At 39.2% G+C, this 11,941-nt stretch overlaps 1 protein-coding gene across 1 annotated transcript in view; it reads left to right on the top strand.

Moving 5' to 3' along the window:
* The first annotated feature begins 8,267 nt into the window (after window positions 1–8,267).
* The window catches only part of LOC116713518 (cGMP-dependent protein kinase 1), a 100,843-nt gene continuing 97,169 nt past the window's right edge, over window positions 8,268–11,941 (top strand). The window contains exon 1 of the mRNA XM_032553696.1: window positions 8,268–8,987. Within this exon, the coding sequence (XP_032409587.1) occupies window positions 8,731–8,987 (257 nt within the window). The 5' untranslated portion in view covers window positions 8,268–8,730. The remainder of the gene's footprint in view (window positions 8,988–11,941) is intronic.

Below are 11,941 nucleotides of genomic sequence, written 5' to 3'. Positions count from 1 at the left end.
TTTTATCTCCAAAACATCTAACATGAGCTTTTCTTCTGATGTACCCATCCTGATCTAATCCATCCTCATCACTCCTTAATAGAACCTCAACGTCTTGAGCTTTGCAACCTCCAGTTCTGCCTTCTGTCTTTTTTCCTTGTACACATTTCTTGTCATTCCAGCTGATTCTCTTTGATCACACAAAACACCTGACACGTTTCTTCACCCATTCCTACCTGCTTCCACAAACATCTTCACCTCTTTTCCATTCTCTCCATTGCTCTGTTGACTTTAAGTACTCAAAGGAAGGGTGTTTTTTGAGCTGTATAGTATACTGCAATGTTATTCTCTCATCAAAAACATACTTAGATGAGTGTACCATCAAGGTCTTCCTGGCCATTTGTGAATCATTATAGGTTGATTTGAAAGAGTTGTACAGATGTACATACCTCCTCGCGACCTTAGACATCAGACACATGACGCTCAGCTACCTTTCAAAATTGAAATGACAAGCAGACGTTGCATTCAAAGTTTATGTTTAGAGAAATGCAAAAAATGCCTCTAATGGGATGATACAATAAGAGATAGCTTACTTTTATGTTTTCATCACATCTTTGCCAAGTGTTGCAATAAATGTAGATTGTGTGTTTAATTGTAGTCTCCCATTCTGGAAAGCTAATAAACGTCACGATAAATAAGAGGACATTAAATATTGATTTTAAGAAATTTTACCTTTAATTTTAGAGTATCTTATTTATCTTTTTTTTTTTAAAGTAAAATGTCTACGGAGTTACCAGGCCACAGTAAAGCCTTCTTAGCCACAAAGTATTTAGCTTCTGAACTACCTGAAACACCCTTTTTATAGTCCAGGTAGGTATTTGTGTGGTCTTAGTTGGGTTTGGCACATCTCCATGGAAAAAATGAGCATGAGACTCACCCCTTGACATTTTTCGCCAGTGAGGTTAAGTATTTAGGCCAGACTGGGCTTTCAGGATCGAGCACTCAGAGTGTCTGAATCTTCTCTCAGAAACAGAAACTCAAATAAAAAAGAAGAATGTTTGTTTTATTATTATAATAAAGAAATAAAGAATTAGACTAGACAATTGGAAATATAATAATTACATTTGTTTTGGAAGCACTACCTGCTGTTTTTGAGTCAGCTGAATTCTGATAGCATAATTATTGAAATATGTTAATAAGAAGAAATAAATTTATTACAGGTGGTTTATCAGTCAAAATGTCTATCACAGATTAGAATGAAGAAACATCTACTTTATGTTACTGTTGAAAAAGGTTTTTTATTATTGTGAGACACACTGAAAATGTTTTTCTGATTTTTATCTCAGTTTACATATTGTCAACAGAAGATGCCACTTAAAGGCAATCCCCCCACCTCATTACGAGAATCTCATCAGAAAAGAAAATCGGTAAACTGTAGCCTTATAACAGAACGGACTCAGTCTGTTATCTTACCAGAAAACTTTGTTCATGACGTTGTAGCTGCCACAGTAAAGTGTTTTATGTTCCAAATCCTTTAATAACAAGCAACGAAATTGTAACAAATCACTATTTTCTTCCATTTTTTTTTTTTTTTGACAAGCATTATACGTAACTCCCAGTCTGGGATGTTTTGATTTTTAAATCTGACTTTTAGAAGTCTGATATGTATATCTCACCATCAATGACGCAGAGGTCTGCAAGATTAACAGCAGTGGCAGAGCACACCTGGGAGAGAGCGGGGGTGCAGCATTCCAGCCAATGAACTCTGACCTTCTGCTCACCTCACAAACACATTTGTGGTTCCTGTCACAGCAGGCTCTGCACCTATTCTCACTCTCACTGTCATGTCACCTTTACATCAATGTCTTCTTTAGATGTGTTTGAAGAAACTCTGAATTTAGTGTCTGTATGATCAAGTTAAATAAGAAAATTTCCCCACAAATACTATTAATATGATTGAAAATTCAAAAATGCTTGGGAAACTGTGAGTGACACATTTTTCTTCAGCAGTCAAAAAGCACAAAAAGCTCTGGTGGAGATAGCTGCACATTGTCCGGAAACAATAACAACAACAACAACAGCAACAACAACAACAGAAATTACAAACCACGCAGAAGAACCTCCTGTTGTCTTCTTTGTGGCTTTCTCCAGTAGTGACATCTGGCTGTTGATCACGTGACTCGTGTTACGTGAGAAAGTGTTTCCGCTACAGTTCTGCGATGTAAGTCTATTTCGACACGACTGAAAAACCACCTCTTTCCAGTGCAACAACTTTTTATGGAAAAGCGTCAGTTTTTTCGAAATTTGCGTGCTTCCATTAAGCGAATTTGCAATTTCACTTTGCGCAATTCCATGGTTAATGGAGACGCTTACTGATAGATTGCCTGGCTAACTAACCAGCTAGTTTAAGCATATTTTACTTCATAAGAAATATGCTTATTTTATAAGAAGCAGGACAGAACAGTGACAGGATTTTGAAAGTTTTCCTAAAAACTACAGCTAAACTTAAGCAGGTCTTAATCTGACATATTTATTCAAGTTTATATCTAAATGAAAAATAGGTGGTATGATGCATTGTGTCAAATCTGTTAACCTAAACGGGAATGTATTTTCTTTCTGGAAGCTCTGCTAAGGCTGAACAGTATGCTCTGTTTTTGGATATTTTATAAGTTTTTATGTGATACTAAAAGTGCTAACACAAAAACCAATCTAGGTGACAGTCCAGTGCTGCCAATAAGTAGGATCATGATCTGATTTGAAAAAGTCTTGTATTCAGTTAAGTCCTTTACACAGACGACACTGCAACTTCATCAATTAAAGAGTCCTCATTATGGTGAACTTCATTCTCTGAAAGCTATTAAGTATTCCCTTGTTATCCATTGTTTAATACCTAATAGCTTTCTTTTAAACAATTTTGCAACTTTGAGTTGGAATTAGAAGTTTTTTCAAAAGGTTTTTTAATGCTGCGTAGACCTTTTAGAGTTTCTAAGCAGTCAATATTAAAGATGAATACTCTGGCATGTGGACTTCTTTGTTTAATATGAATCTAGAACAGTTCTGAGGGTCTAAATTATAGTGAGAAAGTCTAAAATTAGGCATATTAGCGTCATATAGAAGACTAAACCAAAATGCACAAAGAACAGAAACACACAAGTAAAGCAAGAAACTAAACAAACACAAAGGAAAATCAAAACAGAATCACCTGTAGAATATCTCCGACATCCATTTCTGTGGTTATACATTAGTTGCCTTCTCTGTAAAAAAAAAATGCAACCCCCCCCCCAAAAAAAAACAAAAAACAAACTGTTGTTTTAAGATGCTAAAAGTCTACTTTGATCTTGCCACATTTTTGCAGCCCATCAGCTTTGGCTTCAAAGACTAAACTATCTAGATTTATACAAAATGAAGAAGGACAGAAGCTATCAGACATGAAGCAGGACAAGAGATCTTAAAGAGGAACACATCCTGCTCTGAGCTAAAGAAATTCCAGATTAAATAAGAAACAAAATCACTTACATCTTTAAGTTTGGAAAAGGCTATATATCTGTTTCTAAAATAATATTTTTATAATTTTGTTGTATTTTTTTATTAGGGGGAAAAAAAAACTGATTGAGAGAGCAAGCTAAAGGTTTGCACACACACCGTAAGACTATTTGGAGAGACGAATTAACCAAACAGCCATATCTTTGGACTGTGGGAAAACAGGAGTACCCAGAGGAAACTCACACATGCACAGGGAGAACATGCAAACTCCATTCAGAAAGATCCCAGGCCAGGACTTGAACCCATGATTTACTTGCTACAAGGCAACAGTGCTATCAATTGCTCCACTCTAGCTTTTTACAACACTATTTTTGCTGCAGGTAAAATGTTAACTGACTAATTGATCCTCTGCAGGTTTGTCCCTTTCTGTAAACACCCTCAACACAAGTGACACAAGTCACACGGCTTTCTGTATTTTGATCAAACTGTACTAAGAAGATTGATCCATTCTTTTGTTAAGCCCCAGGATGTGACTTTCTGACAATATTATTCTTTGTTAATCACCATTCAGGCTAAGACTTGCCAAGAAAAATCAAAGAACAAAAACAAGAAATACACCTTCTTCTCATGCACTGTATCTGATTTTGATGATTCTAATGCAGGAAGACAGGAAGGAAGTATCATTATTGCATTGGCTAAGTCGATTTCCTGAACTCTACTTCTATCTATCTCCTCTGTGAGCCAAGCGATCAATCAGCAGCTCATGTTACAATGTGAGAACACATCCACTGTATGCAATGCAAAGCATACACATGGTATTAATGTGAAAGTGCAGGATATGCTGTGTTCTTGCTGGGACTCAGGAAGCTGAAGGACAGAAATTGCTCGTGGGAAACACATCTGTCGCTTCGCATCACCTTTGTCCCAGACTTGATGTCACCTTTTGTGGGATGGAAGTCTGCCCAAGACAGGCATGGGAAAAAAAATCACAAAACCTTTCAACAACATACTGATGCACTGATTCGTCATCCACACCCATAAAAATCCCTCCAAACTTCTTGAAACCAGACTGCTGGCATGATTATGTTTGTATCTGCAGGGATTATTTTGCTTTGTGATTAGCTACATAAATCTTCGTACGCAAGTGTGGGTGTGAGTGATAATGATGTGCAAGCATATGTCTGGGTATACCCAAGAAATTTCTATCCTTTGCCCTCTTCTGTGTGTGTGTGAGAGTGTATTACAGAAAAACAGTGACTAATGTTTGCCCGGCCATCTTTTCTAAGATGATCTGCCCCTGAGGCATTCGAGGGGGCACAGCATTTTTCTTCTCTTTGTGTCCAGGCACTTGGAGAAGCTGCGGAGACCCCACATGGACGCTTCGTTTGTGCACGGCAACATGAACTCTGTGACGCCCACAGTCTCGTGTGCAGTCAGAGCATCTATCTCCGGGTGCCGTGAGGTCAACTGGCTGTCCATTACCTGACCCGCAAAATCCATGGGAGATGACCCATGAAAGCGCTCGGACAACAGATGCAGAAACTGGTAATACAGCATTACTCACTCTGTGTAAACATGGAAATACTGTGGTGTGGAGGCAACGCTCCAGGCAGATGATGCTGATATAGTCATGGTGACGATATAACGACCCTCTTAGGCATCGATGTTATATTATAAGATCAAAGACATGTTAATGAAAACCCTGATTGATGATGGACCATATCATTTTGTCCTAATGCACAAATCCCCTTCTTTTTCTGAATAGGGTGTCACTCACATATTTTCCATTCATATGGACTGGGTGATAAAAGGTGACACTTAATTTACCACCACTAGAATGGACACAGTGTCTGCTGCATACATAATTAATCCATGACTGTTCTTCTTTATTGATTAAGGACAACCTTTGTGTTAGTCTGTCTTTCAGTACTGTTTGTTTTCAACTTCTCATAATAACGCAACAATGATCCTAATAAGAGCCAGAAAAGCAGGACTTCAGTGGGCTTTCTGGAGCCTCACATGTCAGGTGAGGGTTTATTCACTCTTACACACTCCTTGAGCTTTTCCATCAATCCTTTTCCTACCACTTTGCAAATATGTACAACTTTGTGTATGGATTATCATTAAAAAAATACATAGAACTTAGAGGTTGTAACATAACCATGCATAAAATGCTCAAACGTTCATGACAGCACTGCACAATCACCTGTAATGGTGGTATTCTTCCCACAAATTTACAGCAAAAATAATATTGTAAAAGAAAATGGCAAACAAATCCTTGCTCCATGCATTCCAGTAACAAGCACTTGTCTTGTGACATGAAAAGGTGGTTTTTAGGGGAAATGCAAAGCAAGGGTGAAAATCTGTTGAACTCCACCAGCAAAGTGAAGATCTGTTCACTCTATTTTTAACTCAGAATCTTAATGAAACATCCGTCTCGCACCCTTGAGCCCTCCCTGCGTTTCCTCAATGAATTCATTCACTGGCAACAGATTTAGTTTGAGGGATGAAAAATGGTGCATAGACTCCTGTTCAGTTATTAATATTGCAGTGAGTGTGAGAATGATGATCAGTGGGTGAAGTCAGAGAGATACTGTTGTTACAAAATTCTTGTCATACATAAAAAAAATGCAGTGACATTAATTTCATGTTTCGTTGATGTTTACATTGGATTTTCAGTTTTGCAACAAGATAATCTGCTTTGTTTTAAACTTGCTTAAGTTTGCAATATATGGAAAAGGAAATGGGGACTATGGATGGACAAAAAAGGAAGATGATCCATTGGCAAATTATTCTCAATGAGGAAATCCTCATAATTTCTTATAACTGCTTGAGTCTGGGCTACAGTAACTTATCAAACTCTATTACTGTTTTTTAGTAGGTCAAAACAGAACATTAAAGACAAAATGTCATCATATCTTAGAGCTAGAAACCATGAAAATTGAAAATGTTTGAATCATACAGTATATTAACCACTAATTGGGTTTTCCATTATTTTTGCAAAATGAAGAGGTCATTTTAAGTTGCATGCTTAAAGCTTAAAGCACTTCCAAATATGTCCAGTTATCTCTTATCTTTTAAAACAAATTTGCAAACATTTCTATAGTTCTGCTTATTTCTGTCAAGATGGGATCCTGAGTGTACATTAATGAGAAATAACATGAACTTTTTGGATTTTAGCAAATGGCTGCAATGAAACAAGAGTGAACAATTTAAAGGGGTATTAATACTTTCTGTATATGTGTTACTTTAGCACATGGTTCATCGGAAATGGATTTTACTGCGAAGCCAGTGAAGTGGAAGCTAAGGGTCAGAAGCACCTGCATGTTTTGATGACATGCTAAGCTCACAGCGTCTTATAGTGGCTCTGGCATGACAGAGGATTTAAGGTGTCTTGTCTAAACGTAGATCTTTTCCCCAATCAACTTGCGAAAATACCGGCAATTTCCAGATAGCAACCTTGGGTCAACATAACCTTAGATTTAACAGAAGCAAACATTCGAAGCTAAGGGATGATGGCACAACTTCATCTAGGACAAATATGGTCCACAGGTAAACCATCAAGTTGCCTGCTAGTGTTGTTTGTGAGCATAAAAGTTATCAGGTTGAAAAATGTGTTTTTATAGAGCTTTTAGGCTTTGTTGTCATTGGTTGCACTAAGATATCTACTGATATTCTCAGATTCCCTAAAATAAATTGTCCTCCTTCAAAACAATAATTTTGTGTCCTTTACCTGAATAGCTATCTTCAGTTCCAGTATTTTTCTCTGTCTGATTTATAAGGAAAGCGTTTTTCCGCAACTGCCGTTGTATATTAGTATTTTGACTTTATTGCCAACCTACAAGTGTGTAGTGTTAGCTTCAAATGACTGGGCCAAGCATGGTTTGAAGGAGCTAACTGGAGAAGAACTTATGGTTGAAGTGAGATAAATGTCTCCTCAGAGATATGTTTTTGCACTATAGTGAAGATAATCCCTCACCAGTAAAGAAAACTGAGACTAGCATAATCAGTGCATGGTTTCCTAATATAAACCAAGCTACTTTCAGGTCAAAATTGTTAGGAGGATTGTGCTGACTCATTCCTGTGCACATAAAAGCAACAGTGTTTGTCAGAATTAAAGCAGAAATTACAACATCTAGCTGAGTGCTGCCACAAATTGCACATTTTCAAATGAAAGATTATATCCCAAATAATTTTTCCCAACTGTTATGAATTACAGATAGACTGGGCTAACTACATATGACTTTTAAATCTCTGTATAAGGTGCCAGTTTGCTAGGTGTCCCACAAAGGTTTCGCCTTACTTTTTCCTTCTCACTGTATTCATGACGATGCAAATTTTCATTTTATGGACTCAAACTGGGTCTGGGAAGTTGACTTTAGCTGGTTTCATTGCATTATGCATTAATTCCCACGTTTGTGCTAGAAACACACCATCTCATCCCCCTCCACCTCCAGAATTATGATGAGATTAGCTGAATTTATCCCTCAAAATGAAACTCTGCTTAGAGCCCAATATAATCTTTGACTGTCGCAGTTATTGAAGCTTAGAGCTTTTTGTGGACAAACTATTCCATAATTTCAGAGAGGTTGAAACTTGTAAACTAATAGCAAACTGTCTTTAAATAGACTGATAAAAAAACAATTGCAATCTGTCATATAGAGAAATTAGTACTTTCGCTTCACTGATTTCTGTTTACAAATAGGCTTAAACACAGTTTTATGTTTGGTGACGCGAGAGCGGAACAATTGATTTAAGCTTTTTTTTTTTTTTTTGCAATCGGGAGGGTCAGGGAGGTGATGTGCGCGCTATTGTAGCCCAAAAGGTATGCGCACATACATGGTAAACGAACACTGCACGGTTGGGCAGCAGCAGCAGGAGTAGGGACGGCGGAGGCGTCTGTGGTTTGGGGTGCTTCCTGCGTGGTGTGTTGGTGAACTACAGGAGTTGTCTCGGCTCTTCAGTCCCAAGTTCGACGGCCTGCTGGGAAGAAGATCTGCTGTAATTGCTTTCTCAATGAAGGCTCAGCAGCAGCAGCAGCAGCTCCCTGGAGACTTGGCGGACAGTCTCCATGAATCGGCCGCTCCTCGGCTTTAAACGCCCGCTTTGCTCTTCTCCTGTGGTGCAAACAAGCTGCTAGTAGAAGGGGACTGTCGGAGCATCATATCACCGTGTCGGAGATCAAAGAACGGCTGCGGAGATTGGTGCCGATCTGTCCGAGTTCCTGGGAGTTTCGTTATCTTGGAGAAGTTTAACGCGGATTTCAGCATGAGCGAGCTGGAGGATGACTTTGCCAAGATCCTGCTGCTGAAGGAGGAGAGGATACGGGACCTGGAGCGGCGGCTGGCGGACCGAGAGGACGAGATCCATGAGCTGAAGAGGAAACTGCACAAATGCCAGTCCGTCCTGCCGAGCGCGCAACTTATCGGTCCCCGGACCCGCAGGGCGCAGGGCATCTCCGCTGAGCCCCAGACGCACCAGGACCTATCCAGACAGACGTTTCGGAAATATCCAAAATCTGACTGGTAAGAGACACTACCCTGCGTCACATGTGCTTCATGCGTGTTACATCTTTTATATTTGAGTTTTTTTTCTTTTCCATCCCCACTCATTGGCAAAATCTAATATTTTCCATTAAAGGTTTTAATCAATATAAAAGCTTTTAACGGTGGTTCAGTGTGAAAATTGATCCAACCTGTTTACAAACAAGTCAGTTTGGAGTTTAGATCCCACCTCAAATCATAATAATAATAAAACTTTTCTAACCCTTATTTATGAAAAATGAGAGCTTTGGAGCTTTGTCATGAATGGACGAGCACTTTCATTCTTAGGGTGAATGACGCAGCTTCTGAAAGAGCTTCCTAATTGATCAGACCCATCACTCCTGTCCCTAAGGACACAGACTGGAGGAAGTGATGTGCATTATTGGCTTTTAGTAGCTGAACGCTGAGGACCCAAAGTGCATGTCTGAGGATATTTAATACTCCATTAGAAAGCGCTTTGTTTGACCATATGCTTACTTCATCACCTTCAGGCGCTCGTTTTAGGTTCACATGGCCTTATTTTGAGGGGTTTCGTGAGCCTGAGGTCATCACCGTTGTTTGCGGCTTACATCACCTTCATTCAGCCTGTCTCTCTGCTGTAATCACAGAAAGAAAAGTTCGGCAGTCTTTGTCTTTTAAATCAATCAACATCACAACTGACTTGTCGTTTTGAGGTCTATCTCACACATACTGCACACTCAGAAGAAGCATGGCTTTCTTGACACCGTGCCACAGACATTGAGGTTAATTTGATTGAAGCGGCTAGACAATTTCCAAACTTGATTTGCATCAATAAAGAGGATGCAGTTAAAGTCCACATTATGCTCATTAGGAGATAGGATGCTCATTAAAATCGATCAATCAATCAATCAATCAATCAATCAATCAATCTATCTATCTATCTATCTATCTATCTATCTATCTATCTATCTATCTATCTATCTATCTATCTATCTATCTATCTATCTATCTATCTATCTATCTATCTATCTATCTATCTATCTATCTATCTATCTATCTATCTATGTATATCTATGTCTATTTGTATGTCTGTCAACCCGTAACCAGCTCTGTTGGGACTCTCTTTCTTTAGCCTGAGCTGATGAGTCACAGGTAATGCTCAGATGACTTTCCAGTGAACAAACAGGTTAATTGTGTGTAATGAACATCCTGCATGTATGCAAAGACAATCACTCCTGCTGCGTCTGTAAGGAGGCTGAGCGCTGACACGGGGTCAGAGACGGTGTGTGACCTCCTCCCTCATTCTCCCCCATTAGGAGTCAGGACGTGGCACCGTGGAGCCGGCGGACCGCCCCTGCACGCTTTCTCGGGTTTCAGCAGCATGGAGATACGGATCCTATTTCTATTGATCTGTATAGGAAAAGGGCTGAGCTGGGTGGCTGAAGAGGTGAAATTTAAAGCGCAGAGGAGCTTTGAAGGACAGTAGGAGGGCCTTCTGATGTAGGATTGGATGCAGGGATGCTAAATGGTGCTTAGAGGGCCTGAAGGCAGCTGCACGCTTCCTGACATAGGAAGTCAACTTTGCTGCTTCTGAAGCTTTGTGCCTACTTCAACTGACTGGGATGAAAATGGATTTGAAGTAACATAAAGACAAGGGACTGTTGGATTAATTAAAACACTGAGCTGTTCTATTTGTGGACACGTACAAAGAAGCTAAGCTTTGGGAGAATACGTCCAGACTAACGATTTAACAACACAGGCTGGTGCACAGCTAGTTGAACAGATGTTCCTCACAGATGCTCCTACAAAAGGCTTTCATTTAAACTCTGATGTCTGGCAACAGCTTTGGAACACTTTATAGTTTGATGTCGATGTCCTTTTTTAAGAATTACACATTTCTTTTAAGGAATTCCCTTCTTTTGAACAATGTCTCCTTATTAGGCCGACATGTTTTAGTGCAACTGCTAGATGTCCTGAGTCAACACTTCACAAGCAGCATATGCTAACATCTCTCTCTATGCACAGATGGCTTAATCATATTCTTAATCATTTTTATTTTATTGTTTTTTAGTTAATAGAATCTTAATTAAAATTATTTATATGAATGTGTTTTACCACCTGGATACAGATATAACATTTTTCTTGCTTTCCCTGACTCATACAGCTTCCCCATTCATACCAGAGGAAGTCAATATTTTGGAAACCTATTCTAAAATTCCTAGTTATGCTGTGATTGAATATGGTTGGCATTGTGTCCATAGTTGTTTCTTTTACACTGTAATACCAGGTTAGAGATATGTCTCTTTCTTGTTTTCACGTTTCCCCTGATCATAGTAGGATGTCAACTTTTTCCTACAAATACTAAATGAAATCCACATACAGAATTATTGTGGCATTCATAATTAATTATTTTTATTTCAAAATCAGTTTTAAGTTTATTTTTAGTTATTTAATTTCATCTAAAGTTTGTATTATTTCATTTTATTTTCCGCCAAAAAATTGAAATCCGTTTCCTTTGTCACTTCTTTAAAGCACCACAAGAGGGCAGCGGCGACCTTTTTTTCCCCCTGCTTTCTGTCTCCGTTCTGAATTGTTTACATGCAATATGTCAGGAAAAATATGCCTTACTCACACAGGCGTATCCCACTCAGCCAGGGAAATCTCCTTTCCCCTCAGCCTCAGCCTCCTCAGGTCCATACCTGTCAGCTCTCACCTCCCAGCAGTAATTGCTGTTTTTACCCCGAGTAAACCCTCCACCCCCATCCTATCAGATTGTCCTTGGCAGTTTATTCTCTCTCCGAATTTGTCCAGCTCACACGGGGCCGAAATCTTTTTGCAGAGCTCCAGATGACTCATTGGGACATGTGGACAGAGACACCAGCAGCGTTCAGAGTGCATGCACCACATTAGATTAGATGAGGTGTGCGGAGGATGCTCCTTTCCTCTTGCTCCCAGCACCTTTTACTTGCTCCAGT

This window comes from Xiphophorus hellerii, chromosome 22, assembly GCF_003331165.1.
Source record: "Xiphophorus hellerii strain 12219 chromosome 22, Xiphophorus_hellerii-4.1, whole genome shotgun sequence".
Classification (NCBI taxonomy): Eukaryota; Metazoa; Chordata; class Actinopteri; order Cyprinodontiformes; family Poeciliidae; genus Xiphophorus; species Xiphophorus hellerii.
Note: the sequence above shows the minus strand (reverse complement) of the source record. Positions and strands in the feature narration are given on the sequence as shown.